Source organism: Myxocyprinus asiaticus, chromosome 8 (assembly GCF_019703515.2).
Source record: "Myxocyprinus asiaticus isolate MX2 ecotype Aquarium Trade chromosome 8, UBuf_Myxa_2, whole genome shotgun sequence".
Taxonomy (NCBI): Eukaryota; Metazoa; Chordata; class Actinopteri; order Cypriniformes; family Catostomidae; genus Myxocyprinus; species Myxocyprinus asiaticus.
This window is the reverse complement of record NC_059351.1, coordinates 1-24,118: the sequence shown is the minus strand read 5'-3', so window position 1 is coordinate 24,118 and position 24,118 is coordinate 1. Positions and strand designations below refer to the sequence as shown.

The 24,118-nt window shown below is 39.2% G+C and overlaps 1 protein-coding gene and 1 non-coding gene across 2 annotated transcripts; one reads left to right on the top strand and one right to left on the bottom strand.

Moving 5' to 3' along the window:
- The first annotated feature begins 8,063 nt into the window (after positions 1-8,063).
- On the top strand, positions 8,064-19,299 carry chst10 (carbohydrate sulfotransferase 10). Its single transcript, XM_051705054.1, has 6 exons — positions 8,064-8,207; positions 10,232-10,355; positions 10,514-10,623; positions 10,822-11,056; positions 13,177-13,282; positions 17,998-19,299. Exons 1-6 carry the CDS (start codon positions 8,124-8,126, stop codon positions 18,545-18,547), a joined length of 1,209 nt encoding a protein of 402 aa, XP_051561014.1. The 5' UTR covers positions 8,064-8,123; the 3' UTR covers positions 18,548-19,299.
- Positions 19,300-23,221: 3,922 nt separating this feature from the next.
- Positions 23,222-23,295, bottom strand: trnas-aga (transfer RNA serine (anticodon AGA)). Its single transcript has one exon. It is a non-coding gene; the product is annotated as a tRNA-Ser (tRNA).
- Between the last annotated feature and the right edge of the window lie 823 nt (positions 23,296-24,118).

Sequence of the window (24,118 nt, the reverse complement as noted above, 5' to 3'; positions counted from 1 at the left end):
CACATACAAGGAATTTGTCTTGGTGACAGGAGCTTCCAGTGTACAACAATACAAAAACAATACAAAAACAGCAGCAAGACATAGATAATAATAAAAAATAAAAAATAGTTATACACATACGTACATACACACACAGACACACACATACATACATACACACATACACATACGTAGTGCAATCTAATACAAATCTGTTATCTGTTATGTACAGTGCAAATGTTTTTTGTTTGTTTTTTTTTCTCAGAGGAATGAAATGGCAGAAGAGGTTAGATGTGTTGGATAAATATAAAAAAGACTAAACTGTGTATTGCACATAGTTATTGCTCAATGGGGCAATTTAACTGTTCATGAGATGGATAGCCTGAGGGAAAAAACTGTTCCTGTGCCTGATGGTTCTGGTGCTCAGAGCTCTGAAGCGTCGGCCAGAAGGCAACAGTTCAAAAAGGTAGTGGGCAGGGTGAGTGGGGTCCATAGTGATTTTTCCAGCCTTTTTCCTCACTCTGGAACTGTATAGTTCTTGAAGGGGGGGGGGGGGCAACCAATAATCCTCTCAGCAGTCTGAATTGTCCTTTATAGTCTTCTGATGTCTGATTTCGTAGCTGAACCAAACCAGACAGTTATTGAAGTGCAGAGGACAGACTCAATGACCGCTGAGTAGAACTGTATCAGCAGTGCCTGTGGCAGGTTGAACTTCCTCAGCTGGTGAACGAAGTACAATCTCTGTTGGGCCTTTTTCACAATGGAGTCAATGTGTGTCTTCCACTTCAGGTCCTGTGAGATGGTAGTACCCAGGAACCTGAATGACTCCACTGCTGCCACAGTGCTGTTTAGAATGGTGAGGGGGTCAGTGTTGGGGTGTTCCTCCTAAAGTCCACAATCATCTCCACCATTTTGAGCGTGTTCAGCTCAAGGTTGTTTTGACTGCACCAGACAGCCAGCTGTTCAACCTCCCTTCTGTATGCAGACTCATCATCATCTCGGATGAGGCCGATGATAGTGGTGTCATCTGTAAACTTCAGGAGCTTGACAGAGGAGTACTTGGTGATGCAGTCATTGGTGTAGAGGGAGAAGAGTAGTGGCATCAGTGCTGATTGTACAGGTGCTGGAAGTGAGTTTCCCATGTCTCACAAGCTGCTGCCTGTCTGTAAGAAAGCTGGTAATCCACTGACAGATAGACATGGGAACAGAGAGTTGGTGTAATTTATTCTGGAGTATAGCTGGGATGATGGTGTTGAAATCCGAACTGAAGTCCACAAGAAGGATCCTTGCATATGTCCCTGGACTGACCAGATGTTGCAGGATATGATGCAATCCCATGTTGACTGCATCATCCACAGACCTGTTTGCTCGATAAGCAAATTGAAGGAGATCTAGAAAGGATCCAGTGATGTTCTTCAGGTGGGCCGACACCAGTCTCTCAAATTATTTCATGACCACAGACGTCAGGGCGACAGGTCTGTAGTCATTAAGTCCTGTGATTTTTGGTTTCTTTGGGACAGAAATAATGATTGAGCATTTGAAGCATCATGGGACTTCACACTGCTCCAGTGATCTATTGAAGATCTATGTGAAGATGGGGGCCAGCTGGTTAGCACAGGATCGAAGACACGCTGGTGAGACGCCATCTGGGCCTGAAGCTTTCCTCGTCTTTTGTTTCTGAAAGCCGTGGCTCACATCATCTACACAGATCTTAAGTGCAGGTTGAGTAGCAGGAGTAGCAGGAGAGGGGAGGAGGGGGGTTGCAGGAGGTGTTGGTGTGGAAGTGAAGGTCAGAGTGGGTGTGGGGTGTGAGACTGGGCCTTTCAAATCTGCAGTAGAACACATTCAGATCAGCAGCCAGTTGTTGGTCCACCACAGGGTTGGGGATCAGAGTCCTGTAATTTGTGAGTTGTTTCATGCCACTCCACACTGATGCAGGGTTGTTAGCTGAAAACTTGTTCTTCAGCTTCTCAGAGTATCTTCTTTTAGCCACTCTGATTTCCTTGTTCAGTGTGTTCCTAGCCTGATTGTATAAAACTTTATCCCCTCCCCTGTAAGCATCTGCTGTAAATCACAGTTTGTCATTGTTGAACTTTAAATAAGTCCTAGTAGGAATGCACATATCCTCACAGAAACTGATATGTGATGTAACAGTATCTGTGAGCTCATCCAGGTTTGTGGCTGCAGCCTCAAAAACACTCCAATCTGTGCAATCGAAGCAGGCTTGTAGTTCCCGCTCTGCTTCATTGGTCCATCTCTTTACAGTCCTTACTACTGGCTTGGTTGATTTTAATTTCTGCCTGTAGGTTGGAAGAAGATGAACCAGACAGTGATCAGAGAGTCCCAAAGCTGCTCTAGGGACAGAGCGATATGCATCCCTTATTGTTGTGTAACAATGATCCAGTATGTTTCTGTCACTGGTAATGTGCTGTTTGTTTTTAGGCAGTTCACGTGTGATATTTTCTTTGTTAAAATCCCCAAGAATAATAATAACTGAGTCTGTCCAATTTCCCTGATCCAGCTAGACGTAAAAATATTGTCAAAAATTCTGGCTAACCAATTAAGTAAAGTTATGACATCTCTTATACATACAGATCAGATTTATTCGGGGCCGCAGCTCTTCTGACAACATTAGGTGCTTCATCAATATCATGTGGTCAGTGGCGAATGATCAGACTCCGGTCACGGCCATCTCACTTGACGCCGAAAAGGCATTTGATATGGTAGAATGGGATTATCTTTTTAAGATTTTAGAAATATACAGGTTCGGGAATACTTTTATTGGATGGATAAAGTTACTTTAGAGACACCCTGTAGCAGCGGTACAAACAAATGGATTAATTTCAGATTATTTTACTGTGGATAGGGGCACCTGGCAGGGTTGCCCTCTTTCCCCATTATTGTTCTGTCTTGCCCTGGAACGATTAGCAGTCGAGATAAGAAAGGATGATTATTTTCCAGGGGTGATGGCGGGAGGTGTGGCACATAAGCTTCTGCTTTACGCAGATGATATTTTATTATTAATCTCTGACCCTACTAGATCTATACCTTGCCTCCACAGAATTATTAATTCCTTTTCTAAATTCCCGGGATACAGAGTCAATTGGTCTAAATCCAAAGCTTTGGCCCTGACTGCCCGATAATGGCTTTTCAGCCGGGCGCGTTCCAGTGGCCCAAACAGGGCATTAAGTATTTGGGTATTTTATTCCCAGCTTTAATTTTGACCCTTTAATAAAAAGGTTTTCAAGCGATGTGGGCAGGTGGGCTTCATTACATTTATTGATGATTGGGAAGGTTAATGTTATTAAAATTAATTGTATTCCAAAATTCAACTACCTGCTACAGTCACTCACTATAGAGGCATGAGGCACCCCCTGGATGCAATAGGAGACCCCCTGAAAAGCTGTCTCTGAAAAGGGGTCTCATTTAAAATCATGTAATTAATTAAATATGATGTCTAACTTTTTTAAACACTGTAGTAATGTATTGTATATATTAAATTTGACATCAAAATTTTTCATTCTCTGTAGTTTTCTAAAACCTGATTGAAATTGGAGCTGATAAGATCAGAGCAGCAGCGTAGCTCACTCACTCACTCACTCACAAGTGCATTAAAACTTAATGAAACGCCCATTTTTAAGTATTCACTCAATCACTCCCTCTCTCACTCACCCACTCACTCATTCACGCACTCACTCACTCCCTCTCTCACTCCCTCTCTCACTCACTCACTCACTCACTCACTCACTCACTCACTCCCTCTCTCTCTCACTCACTCACTCACTCATTCATGCGGGACGTTTTAACCCTTTCATACAGTGGGTGATTAACTACAGTTGTGCTCAAAAGTTTGCATACCCTTGGAGAACTGGTAATATATGTACCATTTTTAAAGAAAACATGAGTGAGCAGGCAAAACACATTTCTTTTATTTCTTATGGGATTCATATTCAACTGTTGGTTATAACAGAATGGCACAATCATAAAACAAAACATGACAACAAAGAAAAAAATGATATGACCCCTGTTCAGAAGTCTGCATACCCTTAGTTCTTATTACTGTGTATTGCCCCCTTTAGCATCAATGACAGCGTGCAGTCTTTTGTAATAGTTGTCTATGAGGCCCCAAATTCTTGCAGGTGGTATAGCTGCCCATTCGTCTTGGCAAAATGCCTCCAGGTCATGCAAAGTCTTTGGTCGTCTTGTATGAACCGCACGTTTGAGATCTCCCCAGAGTGGCTCGATGATATTAAGATCAGGAGACTTTGATGGCCACTCCAGAACCTTCACCTTTTTCTGCTCTAAACACTGGAGGGTCAACTTGGCCTTGTGCTTAGGGTCATTGTCATTCTGGAAAGTCCAAAAGCGTCCCATGCGCAGCTTTCATGCAGAAGAATGCAAATTGTCTGCCAGTATTTTCTGATATCATGCTGCATTCAACTTGACATCAATTTTCACAAGATTCCCCGTGTCTTTAGAGCTCACACACCCCCAAAACATCAGTGAGCCACCACCATGCTTCACAGTGGGGATGGTATTCTTTTCACTATAGGCCTTGTTGACCCCTCTCCAAACATAGCGTTTATGGGTGTGACCATAAAGCTCTATTTTAGTCTCATCACTCCAAATTACAGTGTGCCAGAAGCTGTGAGGCATGTCAAGGTGTTGTCGGGCATATTGTAACAGGGCTTTTTTGTGGCATTGGTGCAATAAAGGCTTCTTCCTGGCAACTCGACTATGCAGCTGATTTTTGTTCAAGTATCGTCATATTGTGCTCCTTGAAACAACCACACCGTCTTTTTCCAGAGCAGCCTGTATTTCTCCTGAGGTTACCTGTGGGTTTTTCTTTGTATCCTGAACAATTCTTCTGGCAGTTGTGGCTGAAATCTTTCTTGGTCTACCTGACCTTGGCTTGGTATCAAGAGATCCCTGAATTTTCCACTTCTTAATAAGTGATTGAACAGTACTGACTGGCATTTTCAAGGCTTTGGATATCTTTTTATATCCTTTTCCATCTTTTTAAAGTTCCATTACCTTGTTACGCAGGTCTTTTGACAGTTATTTTCTGCTCCCCATGGCTCAGTATCTAGCCTGCTCAGTGCATCCACGTGAGAGCTAACAAACTCATTGACTATTATACACAGACACTAATTGCAATTTAAAAAGCCACAGGTGTGGGAAATTAACCTTTAATTGCCATTTAAACATGTGTGTGTGTCACCTTGTGTATCTGTAACAAGGCCAAACATTCAAGGGTATGTAAACTTTTGATCAGGGCCATTTGGGTGATTTCTGTATCATTATGATTTAAAAAGGAGCCAAACAACTATGTGATAATAAATGGCTTCATATGATCACTATCCTTAAATAAAAGAATTTCTTTTCAAAATCAATGCCAAAATTTCACAATTTCTGCCAGGGTATGCAAACCTTTGAGCACAGCTGTACATAGATTTGACTGTTAAAAACTGGCCCCCGCAGAAGAGCATCACACATCTTTGTTTCTGCAACAAACGTATGTACTGCCAGATTCAAATCAGCTTTCACACCAACACATGCTGCACTGGTCAAGTACCTGTAATTTATATTTGCTCAAACAGTTACTTATAAAGTGTTTTGAAGTACAGGATAAGTTTATTTTATACACATACATCAAACTTTCATCAAAGTACCACGATAAAAAGTTTACAGCTCATAAACGCACAATCAACACATACTGAGCGTGATGCATAGCCACTAGGGGTGTGCAGCAGAGCCATTAACTGTATTTGTATCAGTAACTTCATATGACAAAATTATCTGTATCTGTCTCTGTATTTGGATAGAACCAGGTGTGGGCGGGGCTTAAAAAGAAGTGCGTTAAAACCAAATGAAACGCCCACTTTTAAGTATTACTCTTACATTTATATATATATATATATATATATATATATATATATTTAATAAAATATTCCTTGAATATGCCTTTTCATAATAATAGCCTAATAATAATAATTATTATTTAAAAAAATTAACTGTGGAATATGTTGTAGTTTCTCCTGGTATTTCTGATATTATTATCTGCATGAAACATAATTTTTGTCCATTTGTTCATGTATAACATCATTATTCTGGAGGGAGGAGGTGTCAAGCAACAATTGGTTCAAAATGCAGCAGCCAGAGTGCTGACTAGAACCAAGAAATATGATCATATTAGTCCAATTTTTCATTGTTACATTGGCTACCTGTTAAATTTTGTATTAAATTTAAAATTCTGTTAACTATGTACAAAGCTTTGAATGGTCTAGCTCCGCAGTACTTAAGTGACCTTCTACCATGCTATATTCCATTACGTTCATTATGGTCGCAAAATTCTGGCCAGTTAATTGTTCCTAGAATATCAAAATCCACAAAAGGAGGTAGATCCTTTTCCTGTTTGTCTCCTAAACTATGGAATAATCTCCCTAACACTGTTTGAGATGCAGACACACTCACTCAGTTTAAGTCTAGACTAAAGACTCATCTATTTAGCCAGATATACACCTAATTTATCCTTCAACTCACAATTAGGCAGTTTTAGTTAGGTCTGCCAGAACCAGAAACATCTATCATGATCTATAACTCTGCATAAAATTGAATGGCATCTGTGCTAATATTATTCTATTTGTTTCCATGTCTCAACCTCGGGATTCATATCCTGAGATTACCAGAACCAGCTGGATTCACCTTCGTTCCTGCTTGGTGTCGGACTCCACTGCTACGTGTCTCTGAGTGATGACGACTAAAATAGCAGCCGGTGCCAGCCAAACATCACTTCAGTCTATTACGATGGACTTCAAAGACATTAGTCATTAATCTTACAGTTCAAACTAACCCTTTGTTTAAACACTGACCCTTAAACTTAGTTTACTAATTTTAAACCATGACTTGCACTGCACACACACACACACACACACACACACACACACACACACTAATATTATCATTATATTCATGTTGTTTAGTCAGAGGGGAACTGGCCCCCACAGTGAGTCTGGTTTCTCCCAAGGTTATTTTTCTCCATTAATCAACATCTTATGGAGTTTTGTGTTCCTTGACACAACCGCCTTCGGCTTGCTCACTGGGTTTCTAAATACAATTATTATAAAATTATTTAATTTCTATACACAATTTACAATAATATTTTAATCAAACTACACAATTATGACTCTAAGACTTTATAGATATTACAGACTCATTTTCTGTTAATGCATGATTTTCTATAAAGCTGCTTTGAAACGATGTGTGTTGTGAAAATGATACATTATTTGCTATACAATTAAAAATGACTTAACTTGACTTGGTATTGTGTGAAAGATTGCAAAGTCAATAGAGATGTAAGTGAAAAACAGTAGAAAAGATGGCGTATGAAGTATTTTTAAGGTTCAGAACAAGATGATTTGGGGCTTTTTGCCTGTCATCTTCCCATAATTATTATTATTTTTATTTATTTATTTATTTTTGCTCCAAAACTGCATACAATGTTTTTTGAATAATCTTTCCATTTCCCCTGGCATTGTTTTTCATTCATTCATAAGTCGGGCCTAATAGACCTTATTCACAGCAGCGCCATCTTTTATTTTTTAAAGGGAATGGTAATGAGGCTGTGAGGGATTGATGTATGGTCTCTTCAATGGGCTGTACTGCACTGTTTTTGGATTGTTCCACAGACAAAACATTGAAAAAAATATTTTCAAGAACATTCAGTTGACAAAAAACTCCAGACAACATGAGTTGTTTTTTTTTTTTTTTTTTTTTTTTCACTGTTTTCTTTTTTTTCACCTTGCGGTTCTGAGCTTCCGTACCTATGTGTTAATGTAATATATTTATCATAATATGTATTACAGTAATAAATATATTTGGTGGCCTGTGTCATCAATATTAGTTACTTAGGGTCTGCGTCCCCAAAAGTTGGTGCTTGGCATCAAAAGTTGAAAACCCCATCTGCTGGAGGCTAAACACCTGTGACTCTGATCCGAGAGATACGAGGGAGGTGAAGTCTTTGGTCCAAGCTTACAGTAGATGGCGGTAATGCGCTATTTTACTTTGCAAACCGCCGTAGAAGAAGAAGAAGAAGAAGAAGAAGAAGCAACAACATTACATCATGGTACTGCCGTGGACAAACAATGTCCAGGGAAAAACACCCCAATGACAGTAGGCACTCTGAGAAGAGAAGATGGCGCGAGATACAGAAGATTTGCATTGAAAAGGTTTGTGTTTGGCTCTTTGGTTGTGCTGAATGACAGGCAGGGGGGATGAGAGGTGGGCCCGTCTATCTGCAGCCGTCAGAACTACCGCAGTTTAACGGTTTTTCTTTCACCTGCACAATATTCTCGACTTTAACACGTAACTGGTTGGCGATGTTTTTCACATACGAGTTAAGTCCGATGTATCCACCTTTTTCCTGAACGCGGAAGTGTTTCATAACGGACGCCTGTTTTCCATTTCCGGTCTCCAATGTTTTCACTCGCATCAGCATCTGGAAAGTTCGTTTCTCCGTGTCGGGCATTCGTGACTTCGAAATGTCTCGCATTCAAGTGGGAAACAAAAAAAGACGCCAGATTTAAATTACACAATGAACTTTTTTTATTCTCTACACTAATATTAATTAAGTTTATATATATATATATATATATATATATATATATATAAAGCTTTACTTTCAAACACAAATAATTCATACTAATAGTGATTCTGAGGATACTTCACCAAAGTTTAGCAATCACCCTCTGCTCTTTCTCTCTCTCTCTCTCTCTTTCTATATTTATTTATTTATTTTACAGTGTGCAACACAATTTGAACATATACAATATGCACAACAGACCTGGCATTATTTAACGTTATGCAGATAAATTCCATGGTTACATAATTATTATCACTGTCTTCACTGTTATTTATATAGCGGCAGGTCTGACATTACATTATATAGACTCAATAGTTCATCAACAGTTCAAGAGCTAACTTTAGTTTTATAGTTCTCTATAATTTATATTAATGTTATGATTTAGCTCTGCATTTAAGCCTACATTTAAGTTAAAATAACAACAAAATGAAAGGAAAAAAAGGCCTATTAATTTTTAGAGACTTACCTTACATTTTGGGTGCTCAGTCATTGTCAATACAATTAAGATGCATTTTGATGCATCTAGACCGCTGAAGTGTCACACGTTGGACCCACAGGACCCATTTTAATCACTTGTGATCCGCTGCACTTCAAAACAGAGACGCGACACAACAGCGGAAAACAGCCATCTAGCGCATGTTTATATAAACCAAAACAAAAAACACGCAGTCCATGTTTCATTAGTCATCATATAGAAAGCCTGTTGATGCTTTGGATGAAAAGTGATGCAAAAGATATGCAAAATAATTACTTCCAGAGGGGCATATGGTGCACCAAAGGTGGGCAAAGGGGCAGTCACCCCTATCAAGTGTTGTCAAGATGTAGCCAAGTCTCTGTAAAAACAATTAGACAGGATTCCAGGTACTCAAAGCAGATTCTGGCGTTTGTGCGGAGTTCCTCTATTTTTTTCTCAGAGACAGAACATTTGCTTAAAATCATAGATGGCAGCGGCGGTCTCTTGCCTTATATCATAGATGTTGTCATATCCCTCCTCTCTTTCCCCTCCTCCGAAGGCGCCTGCTTGTGAATTGAACTCGTTACCTTTTCACCACCTCTGGTAGACCCATATGAGGAATAGTACTTGCAGGTCTGAGTGAAAGCAGTTCCTCTCTACTGTAGGAGAGTGACAGCACACTGGCTGAGCATGTTGGTGTAACTCGGTCCATTGCAAAAAAGCTCCCTGATGATCAACGGTAAAAGCTTTGCAAATGTCGCAATAGTCTGAACGATCAGACAACTTTACATGACTCAATGCAAAAAAAAACACAGGGTGAAAACAAACACACAGACAAAGGCCGCAGTACACAAGTCCGTGTCACCAGCAGAGCAGATAAAATAATTATTTTCTGTGGTTTTAGTCTACAGTTTAAGAATTCGAGACTTCATTTGATATAAATTACACCGTGGTCTGAATTTCTACATTAAAATTTCAATGATGACATTCACATGTCCCCCTCTCTGTTTCTTTTTTTTCTAACAAATCGCACCCTGGACATAGCCATGGACTTCTGTATGCAGCTACAGTTTTTCAACTTAAATGATTTCTGAGGATGTTGTCTCAAGTGTGTTTTTCATGTGTATATCAGAAACCTTTTTTTTTTTTTTTTTAAGGCTCTATCGGCGTGGCCAAAGATGCGCCGTCATTGGCTGCTGGTTGGTGCTTGCGGCTGGATGCTGCTCATCCTAATGTTCGTCAGCAAGTTCATCAACCTCAGAACCTTCAGAGTACCAAATGGTAGGTGTTCATCACAATGTGGCAGTGCTTCTATGCAGTGGAATGGGTTGAAAGTGTTTGCTTAAATGTAATTTGTCATTTTAAAACATCTTTTAACAAGCACTATTATATGCATTGGTCCTGAGGCACTCTAAGAGCTTATCTCATTCCATATTTAGACTATGAGGGGAGGACAGATATGTTGTTTTGGACCTTGCCACCTGTTAAGACGATGAAACCTCCTTCAGCCCAACAGCCAGACAAGGCAGCATTACAGCCATCTGTAGTGGTGAGACAGTTTCTCTGTGTCCACTTATTTACTTTTTTGCTTTCTTCAAAATCTACTTGAATTGTAGATATATTACTTAGGAGAAATAACATTGCTTCTAACACTGAGAACATTTTGGCATGTGTGATGTGTTTGTTGTTTGTCATATACTGTATGTGTGATGTGTGTCAATGGTGTTGTGTTTTATGTGGGTATCAGTCCTCAGTTACACCATCTGTGGTGGACCCCTTAGACTGGCAGTCTGTGAATATGAGACGTTTGGAGTTGTTATCAACTGTTTGCAGAAATGTATCTCTCTGGAACCTCACCCACACCACTCTGCGCAAATTTGTCTTTGACCGCATTTTTGTGTGTGACAAGCACAAGATTCTCTTCTGCCAGACACCCAAAGTGGGTAACACACAATGGAAGAAGGTCCTCATAGTGCTTAATGGTAAGATATGGTTTGATGTAAAATATCATGTATATTAGACATCATGTTAGTATGTGGGCTTTTTTTTAGCATATAATAAAACATTTATATTGTGAAATAAGGCTGGGCTATATGTAAAAAATATTTTAGCAATAATTGCCTTAAAAAATATTGTGATATCCGATTATATCGTCAACCTACCTGCCGAGGGTCGGTGATTTTCTTTGCTTTATTGATTTTGCTTTAAAAATGTAATTCATTTATTGAAACACAAAAAACTTTAGACATTTTTAAATTCAAATTGCACTTTAAACTAATGAAAAAATCGATTTAAATAATGAAGTGATCAAAAAATCTTATTTAACTACCTCCCCAAATCCAAACGTTTACTGTCTCCAACTGCTCCATTTGCCATCAGTCAGCGACACCAAGTGGAAAATTACTAATAGCCTACAAAAAGACAATTATACATTTAAAGATAATAATCAGAATAAAGAAGCCTAATAAATTCCCTTGTGTTCCCAAAATAATGCTGCCAAATGTGTGTTCTTATCAAATGTGTTTGTATTGAGTTTTGGTAATACAGTCAATGCTGTTAAAATAAAATAAAATAAAACTCAATTTTAGGTTCAAGGTGAACATGTCTTGTATTACTTTATGCAATGTGCGGATAAAGACGTGTTTCCATCCCTTGCGTTCAAAAGAACAAAATCGTCACTTCCGGGGAAATTGTAGCGACTGTGTGACTCTCTTATTAATAAAATACTCGCAGTTTAGGATGCGCAGACAAAACACTTTAATAACTTGTTTCATGACTGGAAATAACAGTGCGTCACACAGGTCCGGGAGCACTATGTGTGTGCGCATTCCTCCATCATGACTTTGTGGTGTGGATCTATAAGATAATCTTTAAAAGTTTCAATAAACCTGCTCTTCAGGAAAAAGTTTGTGTTTAACTTATTTACTCTGCAGACTCTGTGCAGGCTCTGGATTTTTAGGACACCGGTTTTTCATAATGACTAGGGCAACAATTCAGTTGCTGGTTTGTCCAGTTATGAATTATTCAGTCACATGCTTTTTTGGATGCGCATCTTGTATTCCTGTTAAATTCAATAGGAGTTTATTCGGTAAATGTGTTTCTATCATAGTTTAAGCACATTTCTTCTTATCGAATAAAAAAATGTATCCACCTCAAGTGAGTGTATACGTTTACATGCGCATTTTGGAGATTTTATTTGCATCTTGGTGTTTCCATCCAGCAGATTTTATGTGATATTCTAAAATGCGCATAAAAATGTGTTGATGGAAACATGGCTATTGACGACTTTTCTTTTGTCTGTTCTTAAAAATAGAATAAAGTGTGTTTCTTCAAGCGTGTGTCTTTGTGACTAACAGCATTTCTTGTCACGTGTCACTTCAAGACTTCTTACAGCAGGTCACCCGCCTGTTGCGGGTAGATGAGCAAAATTACCCGCACATGAAATACATTTGGATGAGGAGCTCGTGAATGGGATTCAGCCTCGTCGCATTTGGCGGGTGTTAGTTTCACACCCTGGTCACAGTTTAATATATTTGGCGACTTCCCAGATCCTTGGTTTTGCCATTTCCCAATATTGTCAATCATCGTCTGTTCACAATCGGAATCGTGATCTTTGTAAGACATCATCGATATCCGATTACATTGTCCTATCGCCCAGCCCTATTGTGAAAAAGCCTTAATTTAGCATCATATTTTTAGGTCAAATGGACAACTATGAATCTTTCATTTGAAACGTACCATTTTACAATAAAGTGCCATTTGTTTACATTAGATAAAACATTAGTTTACATGAACTAACAATAAATGACACTTTTACAGCATTTATAAATGTTTGTTAATGTTAATTACGACATTAACTAATACATTTTTTAAATCTAAAGTTGTATTTGTTAACATTAGTTAATGCAATATGACCTAACATTAACTAACAATGAACAATTGTAATTTTATTAGCTAACAGTAACAAAACGTAATAAATGCTGTAACATATTATTCACTGTTAGTTAATAATACCTAAATCATTAACTAATGTTAACAAATGGCACTTAATATTAAAGTGTTACTGAAACATGCTCATTTTGTCTGATGTTTTATCTTTCAGGAAAGTTCTCCAAGGTTGAAGTCATACCAGAGAACCTGGTTCATGACCATGAGAGAAATGGTTTACCCCGTCTGTCCTCTTTGAGTGATGCAGAGATCCGTCAAAGGTTTACATGTGTTATAAAAGATTATTTCAGGAAAATATTATTGTTAAAACAATGGTGTTGGCAAAAAAAGGAAAGCAGACCTTCAGGATGAGTTTGATATTGCCATGAGTTTTATAAATGCTTCATATATACAAGTAGGGAAGCAGCTGTAAAACATTATAAGAGGTATATACAGGTGCATCTCAATAAATTAGAATGTCGTGGAAAAGTTCATTTATTTCAGTAATTCAACTCAAATTGTGAAACTCATGTATTAAATAAATTCAATGCACACAGACTGAAGTAGTTTAAGTCTTTGGTTCTTTTAATTGTGATGATTTTGGCTCACATTTAACAAAAACCCACCAATTCACTATCTCAAAAAATTAGAATACATCATAAGACCAATAAAAAAAACATTTTTAGTGAATTGTTGGCCTTCTGAAAAGTATGTTCATTTACTGTATATGTACTCAATACTTGGTAGGGGCTCCTTTTGCTTTAATTACTGCCTCAATTCGGCGTGGCATGGAGGTGATCAGTTTGTGGCACTGCTGAGGTGGTATGGAAGCCCAGGTTTCTTTGACAGTGGCCTTCAGCTCATCTGCATTTTTTGGTCTCTTGTTTCTCATTTTCCTCTTGACAATACCCCATAGATTCTCTATGGGGTTCAGGTCTGGTGAGTTTGCTGGCCAGTCAAGCACACCAACACCATGGTCATTTAACCAACTTTTGGTGCTTTTGGCAGTGTGGGCAGGTGCCAAATCCTGCTGGAAAATGAAATCAGCATCTTTCAGCAGAAGGAAGCATGAAGTGCTCCAAAATTTCTTGGTAAACGAGTGCAGTGACTTTGGTTTTCAAAAAACACAATGGACCAACACCAGCAGATGACATTGCACCCCAAATCGTCACAGACTGTGGAAACTTAACACTGGACTTCAAGCAACTTGGGCTATGAGCTTCTCCACCCTTCCTCCAGACTCTAGGACCTTGGTTTCCAAATGAAATACAAAACTTGCTCTCATCTGAAAAGAGGACTTTGGAACACTGGCCAACAGTCCAGTTCTTCTTCTCCTTAGCCCAGGTAAGACGCCTCTGACGTTGTCTGTGGTTCAGGAGTGGCTTAACAAGAGGAATACGACAACTGTAGCCAAATTCCTTGACATGTCTGTGTGTGGTGGCTCTTGATGCCTTGACCCCAGCCTCAGTCCATTCCTTGTGAAGTTCACCCAAATTCTTGAATCGATTTTGCTTGACAATCCTCATAAGGCTGCAGTTCTCTCGGTTGGTTGTGCATCTTTTTCTTCCACACTTTTTCCTTCCACTCAACTTTCTGTTAACATGCTTGGATACAGCACTCTGTGAACAGCCAGCTTCTTTGGCAATGAATGTTTGTGGCTTACCCTCCTTGTGAAGGGTGTCAGTGATTGTCTTCTGGACAACTGTCAGATCAGCAGTCTTCCCCATGATTGTGTAGCCTAGTGAACCAAACTGAGAGACCATTTTGAAGGCTCAGGAAACCTTTGCAGGTGTTTTGAGTTGATTAGCTGATTGGCATGTCACCATATTCTAATTTTTTGAGATAGTGAATTGGTGGGTTTTTGTTAAATGTGAGCCAAAATCATCACAATTAAAAGAACCAAAGACTTAAACTACTTCAGTCTGTGTGCACTGAATTTATTTAATACACGAGTTTCACAATTTGAGTTGAATTACTGAAATAAATGAACTTTTCCACAACATTCTAATTTATTGAGATGCACCTGTATATATATATATATATATATATATATATATATACACTGGTGGCCATAAGTTTAGAATAATGTTCAGATTTTGCTCTTATGGAAAGAAATTGGTACTTTTATTCACCAAATTGGCATTCAACTGATCACAATGTATAGTCAGGACATTAATAATGTGATAAATTACTATTACAATTTGAAAAGACTACTTCAAAGTGTTCTCATCAACAAATCCTCCACGTGCAGCAATGACAGCTTTGCAGATCCTTGTTATTCTAGCTGTCAGTTTGTCCAGATACTCAGGTGACATTTCACCCCACACTTCCTGTAGCACTTGCCATAGATGTGTCTGTCTTGTCGGGCACTTCTCACGCACCTTACAGTCTAGCTGATCCCACAAAAGCTCAATGGGGTTAAGATCCATAACACTCTTTTCCAATTATCTGTTGTCCAATGTCTGTGTTTCTTTGCCCACTCGAACCTTTTCTTTTTGTGTTTCTGTTTCAAAAGTGTCTTTTTCTTTGCAATTCTTCCCATAAGGCCTGCACCCCTGAGTCTTCTCTTTACTGTTGTACATGAAACTGGTGTTGAGCGGGTAGAATTCAATGAAGCTGTCAGCTGAGGACATGTGAGGCGTCTATTTCTCAAACTAGAGACTCTGATGTACTTATCCTCTTGTTTAGTTGTACATCTGGTCTTCCACATCTCTTTCTGTCCTTGTTAGAGCCAGTTGTCCTTTGTCTTTGAAGACTGTAGTGTACACCTTTGTATGAAATCTTCATTTCTTTTGGCATTTTCAAGCATTGTATAGCCTTCATTCCTCAAAACAATGATTGACTGATGAGTTTCTAGAGAAAGCTGTTTCTTTTTTGCCATTTTCAACCTAATATTGACCTTAAGACATGCCAGTCTATTGCATACTGTGGCAACTCAAAAACAAACACAAAGACAATGTTAAGCTTCATTTAATGAACCAAATATCTTTCAGCTGTGTTTGATATAATGGCAAGTGATTTTCTAGTACCAAATGATCAATTTAGCATGATTACTCAAGGATAAGGTGTTGGAGTGATGGCTGCTGTCTAGATTTGATCAAAAATGACTTTTTTCAAATAGTGATGGTGCTGTTTTTGACATCAGTAATGTCCTGACTATACTTTGTGATCAGTTGAATGCCACTTTGGTGAATTAAAGTACCAATTTCCTTCCGAAACAGCGAAATCTGTAATTATTCCAGACTTTTGGCCGCTAGTGTAAATGTAACAAAAACACCTCTGTTGACTTTCATATATATATATATATATATATATATTATGATTAGTTTCCTGCTGAGCAAAGTGTTTTCAGGATGAAAGTATATGCTTTAGGTGTATGAACACAAAACTGTCCTTCAACGCACTTCTTATCGCGTTCTGTTGACATTTCAATTATTTGTTGCTTTTTCCCCTCCACTCAAACATACACCAAAGAAAGTGAAAGCTGCATCAGTCATTACAACCAAAGTTATTATGTGTCAATTTTAATTTAGTTTTTATTTTTACTTCATTTACAATTTGTCAATTAAATTTAATTTAGTTTTACTTCAGATTATCCATATGTATCAGCCAATAATGTAATAACTACCGTTAATGTAATAACTGCTAATAGCGTAATACATTTTCCATTCTTAATGTAATAAAAGTCAATAATGTAATAACTTACCAATAATGTAATAACATTTCTGAAGCAATAACGTAATCACTTTTTGCCCATAATGTAATAATTTCTTACATTATTGGCTGGGTTAATAAAAAAATAATACAAAAATTATGACATTATTGGCAGTTATTACATTAACGGTAGTTATTACATTATTGGCTGCTACATCCCCCCTATCTAAAGAAATAATAGTCTATACTGAGATTTGTTTCTGAATCTTTTTTCTCTATCTGCTGAATGATTTGAAAAATACAGTACATACAAAGGAGTCATTACACAGTAGTAATTAGCATTCACGGAGAAGTTACGTCTGATGATTTGACTGCAAATGCTACATCCGGAAACACTGGAAAAGCCCACTGATAATATTAGGGCCGTGTCGTCACAGACATGATTTTCTAGTTCATTTGCAGGAAACCACACAATGCAGGGCAGTTCTGCGTGCTTCTCATGTACCTAAATCCCTGACGCATCTGTGTGTGTCTCGCAGCAGCTGCCACAGAAGATACAAAAAATAAAAAATATAATTTATATTTGCTTGAGCGGCAGCTGCGTTGGTCTGCAATCAGTCTTTAAATACCAACCAAAGAAAATTTCATTGAGCTCTTCTTTAACCACAAAAACATGGAGAACAATAATTTGGAGTCATACATTTACAGAATTGTCCTTCAAAAGTGTAGGCTAAAAAAAGATGTGCATAAGTTACCCGGTGGTTTACAATAAAAATAAAATAAAATTTTAAAATAATTTTTATAGCCAACTAAATTCATCACACAGTTGTTGAATGAACTTTTGGCCACGTGTGTGTGTGTGTGTGTGTGTGTGTGTGTGTGTGTGTGTGTGTGTGTGTGTGTGTGTGTGTGTACGCGTGTGTGTGTGTATATATATATATATATATATATATATATATATATATATATATATATATATAATGTGTTTTTTAAATGAAGCTCTTTTAGTCATAGTAGTAGGACATAGTAATAAGTTTGAATTTTTATTTAATTTTTTTATGAAGTAAAAGTTATATTTTAACATGTTTGAAGTATTGAGTCATGTTCTTTGGTGGTTTCCGTGATAGAGCATGATAATTGATCATTTTGATAAAAGAAAAAAGGAAAATGGTGCATTTGTTTTAAGAATATTCTAGTAATAATCTTGATTAATTCAGAGTGAATTTGTTAATATTTTCAAATCTAATGTCAGGAAAAATTGAGGGGCATGTTTTGTTCCATGTCTCAAAAATCACTTAACATTGATACTGCAATTCTGACTTTTTTACCATTTCGTTCACAGATTGAATTCCTACTTCAAGTTCTTTATTGTCAGAGACCCGTTTGAGCGTCTCATATCTGCTTTCAAGGACAAGTTTGTAAAGAACCCACGATTTGAACCCTGGTACAAACACGACATTGCACCGGCTATCATCCGCAAATACCGCAAAAGTCATCATGATGATGGTGAAAGTGTGGGTTTGCGTTTTGAAGATTTTGTGCGGTACTTGGGTGACAAGACAGGCCGCCAGCGCTTGGACAGGCAGTTTGGTGACCACATTATTCACTGGCTGACATATGCTGAGTTGTGTGCGCCATGTGATATTTCCTACAATGTCGTGGGTCACCATGAAACTCTCGAGCATGATGCTCCATATATTCTAAAAGCTGCTGGTATCGCTGACCTGGTGTCATACCCCACTATCCCGCCAGGAATAACCGACTACAACCACACCAAGGTGGAACGCTACTTCACCGGAATCCGGAAACGAGATGTTCGTCGCCTCTATGCTCATTACCAGGGGGACTTCAGTCTGTTTGGTTACCAGAGACCTGATTTCTTATTGGACTGACAAATAGAGATTCCCTGATAGTTTTGGTTTACTGAGAAGGATAAGGTTCTCAAAAGAAATGTTTAATTGCCTGACCAACAAGAAATTGTCGTTTTACATTGATCTGTGACCAAAATATTAACTTAACACACAATTATGTATTTACATAAGGTTTAGATTTGGCTTAGTCAGGATCTGCACAAAAGAGTAACAAAGATGTTATGTTTGATTTTCTCAAAGATAAAATATTTTCTTCTATCCCCACTGCAGAGACAACAATAAGTTAGTTAGTTTGTTGATTTTCTCTGAATAATTTAAACTGTGGCGCTGTTAAAACATTGCTCTGTTTTTGTTTTATTTATTTTTTTTAGTGGTCTGACCATATTGGCATGGGTTAACCAGTGCCATGAGTTTGGGGCAGGACTATATGTTTGTCTGAACTAAGGGATCAGTGTTAGCTTCGAAAGTTAGCCCCTGCTTATAGATTTCTTCTTACTTTGATGGCTGTACCAAAAGTAGCCATGTTTTCTGACTAGAGATTGACTGATATTGATTTTATTTTATTGTATTTTTTTTTACAACCAGTACAATGCTAATTATTTTTATGTTTACACATTCAAAAAAAAAATAATAATAATATATGCAAAACATATTTAATAAGTGTTTTGTTTTATACCTGTTTGCACAATGGTAACTAAATAATCATTAGACAACAATTAAACATAGTATTAGCCTATTAATATTTAAAAAAAATAAAAGTATATATAATACCATGTGTGTGTATATACAGTATTGTGCAAAAGTCTTAGGCACATTAGATGTCCCACAAAAACATTTATTTTATATATTCTGCTTTAGTGTGTCAATTAACCCATTTCAATCATGTTAATTTTTCCTCGCTGCCGCCATATTTGTGACCATCAGCGGGAGGAAAAAATGGTGGTGAGTGTAAAAACGGCCATGAAACTATATCAAGAAAAACCTCAAAAATTGTTTGATCCGTGGAAAGTCACAGGAAAAGTTCATTCAGATCTGATGACGGCACAAATATTGCCAAATTGGACTTTTGTGGACATTTAAAGATATTTTATCCACGATTAATCTCTATACGCAGGCGAGTCTGACGTTTTACCGCCAAGTGTACACATGCCCACCGGTACATCACCGTAAACATCTCTCACTCAGAAGTTACAAATGTTTTTGTGTTACTTTCTGGTCTGTTTTAGTCACAGTATTTAAAAATGTCTGTGATGTGCTGCTTTTAACTCCTGAAGAAGGTTTTTGTCGCATCCCACAGCGCATTAAAGGTATATTAAACTTTGGTCACAAACGTGGCTGTGCAGTCATACAGTGATGACACATGAAACAGGTCAATAGGAAATACCTGTTTTAGATTTCCAAACATTCATTTGCAAATAGAATAGAATACAAGTAAACAAGGAGTCCTGCAACAGATAGTTATGGCCCCCACAGAGGATCTCAACTTTATTGAGTCAATCTGGTATTACATGAATAGAAAGAAGCAACTGAGACAGCCTAAATACATGGAACTGTGGCAAGCTCTCCCATATGTTTGGAACAATCTATCTCCCAACAACCTTAAAAACTGCAAGTGTACCTAGTAGAATTGATGCTCTTTTGGCATAAGGTGGTCACACCAAAAAATAAATATAAATATATATTGTGGGTGCACACAATATGATACAAGCACCCACAAATGTTTCGCTCAAACTTATTCAAGGACTAAATATCTTTTAAATCATAAATGATACAACAATGTCTGACATTGACAACAAAAATTTATTTTGTTTGATTGTAACGAGGAAAGACTCACATGAACTCACAATTGCCATGTTTTTCTTGAGAAAATAAGTTTGTTTACATTCGTTATTTATGTGTATAGCACTTTCACAATACACAGTTTCAAAGCAGCTTTATAGAAAATCATGCCTTATTGTCTGAAAAGCCCCCAGTGAGCGCTCAGCGCCGCCTCTCCGGGGAATCAAATCAAATCACTTTTATTGTAACACAGCCATATACACAAGTGCAATGGTGCGTGAAATTCTTGGGTGCAGTTCCAATCAACATAGCAGTCATGACAGTGATGAGACATATACCAATTTACAATAACATCAAATTAACACAGCACAATTTAAAGTCTAATATACACATAATTACACACAACACAATATACAAATAACATACACTGTACAGTATACAATACACACAATATAGAATACACATTATACAATAAAAATAAAAGAGTATATATAGTATATATAGAATGTACAGTAGGTTACATTGTACTGTATTGACATTCAGGCTGTTGGTTGATAGTAAGTTGTTAAGAGAGAACATAATATAATAATAATAATATAATTTATGACAGTCCGGTGTGAGATATAAGAGTAATAAAATGCAGTGCTGATGTATTTTGATCGTGGGAGATCAAGAGTTCAAAAGTCTGATTGCTTGGGGGAAGAAGCTGTTATGGAGACGGCTGGTGCGGGTCCTGATGCTGTGATACCGCCTGCCTGATGGTAGCAGTGAGAACAGCCCATGGCTCAGGTGGCTGGAGTCTCTGATGATCCTCCGAGCTTTTTTCCCACACCGCCTGGAATATATGTCCTGGAGGGAGGGAAGCTCACCTCCGATGATGTGTCTGGCAGTTCGCACCACACTTTGCAGTGCTTTGCGGTTGTGGGCTGTGCTATTGCCGGACCAGGCGGAGATGCAGCCAGTCAGGATGCTCTCTACAGTGCTGGTGTAGAACCGTGTGAGGATGTGGCGGTTCATTCCAAACTTCCTCAGCCATCTCAGGAAGAAGAGGCGTTGATGAGCCTTCTTCACAACGACTTCAGTGTGGATGGGCCATATAAGTTCCTCAGTGATGTGGACACCCAAGAACTTGAAGCTGCTGACTCTCTCCACTGGAGCTCCATTGATGGTGATGGGACTGTGTTCTCTGTCTTTTCTTCTGTAGTCCACCACAAGCTCCTTTGTCTTACTGACGTTGAGGGAGAGGTTGTGCTCCTGACACCAGTGTGTCAGAGTGTGCACCTCCTCTCTGTAGGCTGTTTCATCATTGTCAGTGATCAGACCCACCACCGTCGTGTCATCAGCAAACTTAATGATGTCATTGGAGCTATGTGTTGCCACAAGGAACAAGTCATGTGTGTACAAGGAATACAAGAGTGGGCTGAGAACACAGCCCTGTGGGGCTCCAGTGTTGAGGGTCAGTGATGAGGAGATGTTGCTGCCTATTCTAACCACCTGGCGTCTGCTTGACAGGAAGTCCAGGATCCAGCTGCACAGCGAGCTGTTTAAGCCCAGAGTCCGGAGTTTCTCATCTAGCTTGGAGGGCACTATGGTGTTGAATGCTGAGCTGTAGTCTACAAACAGGATCGGGTTATATCCGCTACAGAGACGGAGAGTGAACTAACCTCTGTAGCTTCAGCCGCGAGAGCTCTCTCCGCGAGGGCCGTGTTATTTCCCTCAAAACGAGCATAAATAGTATTTAGCTCATCCGGGAGAGAGGCAGCGGTCATGGCGGAGTTTTTATTCCCTTTAAAGTCCGTGATGATGTTAATTCCCTGCCACATGCTTCTAGAGTTGGTGGTGTTAAACTGTCCTTCAATCTTGCTCCTGTACTGGCGTTTTGCGGTTCTGATAGTTTTTCGGAGGGCATAACTGGCTTGTTTATGCTCCTCTGCGTTCCCAGAATTAAAAGCGGAGGTCCGCACATTAAGTGTCGCGCGAACATCGCTATTAATCCAAGGTTTCTGATTCGGATAGATCCGTATTGTTCTGGTCGGAACCACGTCCTCTACGCACGTTCTGATGAAACACATTACGCTATCAGCGTAAAGCTCGATGTCGTCATCAGAGGTGGACCGGAACATCTCCCAGTCCGTGTGATCAAAACAGTCTTGTAGCATAGAGTCTGATTGGTCCGACCAGCACTGGATCGTTCTGAGGGTGGGTGCTTCCTGTTTCAATTTCTGCCTGTAAGCGGGCAGAAGCAGAATGGAAGAGTGGTCCAATTTGCCAAATGGTGGGCGTGGGAGGGATTTGTAGCCATCCCGGAAGGGAGAGTAGAAACCCGGTCCCCTCGTGTGTTGAAACTAATGTGCTGGTGTTATTTTGGTGTGACTGATTTTAAACTGGCTTTATTAAAGTCCCCGGTCACAATGAACGTGGCCTCAGGGTGCACGGTTTCCTGCTCACTTATAATCCCATACAGTTCTTTGAGTGCCCGGTCTGTGGCGGCTTGTGGCGGGATGTACACAGCAGTCCCTTGTATCTCGTTGGAAAGAGATCCGCACTTTCTGCTCGCAGAGCTTGTTATCCAGAGACTGAACATTTGCCAGTAGAATAGTGGGTAGCGGGGGTCGATTTGCATGCCGTCTTACTCTGATGAGAACGCCGGCTCTGTTTCCCCTTTTCCTTTTGCGTTAGGGTTAGGGTGGGTTAGGGTTAGGTTAGGATATAGGGATGAAAACCACTACGCTCATGCCAGATTGCCATAACTTTTGCCAGGAAGGTGGCAGAGGCACGAAAACGAGCCTTACCCCCCCCATTTTCGAGGGCACTCTTTCCAGTGGCACCACCGCCAAGTCTCTATGAGGTCAGCAAGTGCCTCAACCCAATTGGCCCTCCACACCTTAGAGACTCAGCAGCAACAACACACTACAAAGGCACTGCTGGGATTTGAACCCAGGATCTCCTGTTTTCTAGACAGGCACTTTAACCAATTAAGCCACAGCACCTTCTGTTGCGAAGTCTCCATGGGAGGTCATCAGATCAATGAATAGGCCATGCTATTGAGAGCATGAAAATGTTTGTTTGAGAAAAGAGTTTTGGTGGTCAGACAGACTTGTTCATTGACTAAGTGTGCTTAGCAAAATGATTAAGGCAGTGATTCTGTTGGAACTTGAACCCACAACCTTTGAATGGCCACATTTTGCAATTTAGAAGTCCAATGCGCTATCCATTGCGCCACAGAGCCCACATTATACACCATGTTGTGTATGGGTTAGGGTTAGGTTAGGGTTAGGCTATAGGGATGAAAACCACCATGCTCATGCCATAACTTTAGGGTTAGGGATGAAAACCACCATGCTCATGCCGGATTGCCATAACTTTTGCCAGGAAGGTGACAGAGGCATGAAAGCAAGCCCTACCCTCCCATTTTTGAGGGTGCTCTTTCCAGTGGTGCCACTGCCGAGTCTCTATGAGGTCAGCAAGTGCCTCAACCTGATTGGCCCTCTTACAAAGTGCCATTTACATCTTAGAGACTAGGCGGCTGCAACACACTACAAAGGCACTGCTGGGATTTGAACCCAGGAACTCCTGTTTACTAGGCAAGCACTTTAACCAACTGAGCCACAGCATCTTCTGCTACAAAGTGTCCATGGGAGGTCATCAGATCAATGAACAGGACATGCTATTGTGAGCATGAAAGTGTTTGTTTGAGAAAAGAGTTTTGGTGGTCAGATAGACTTGTTCGATGGCCAAGTGTGCTTAGCAAAATGACTAAGGTAGTGACTCTGTTGGGACTTGAACCCACAGCCTTTGAATGGCCACATTTTG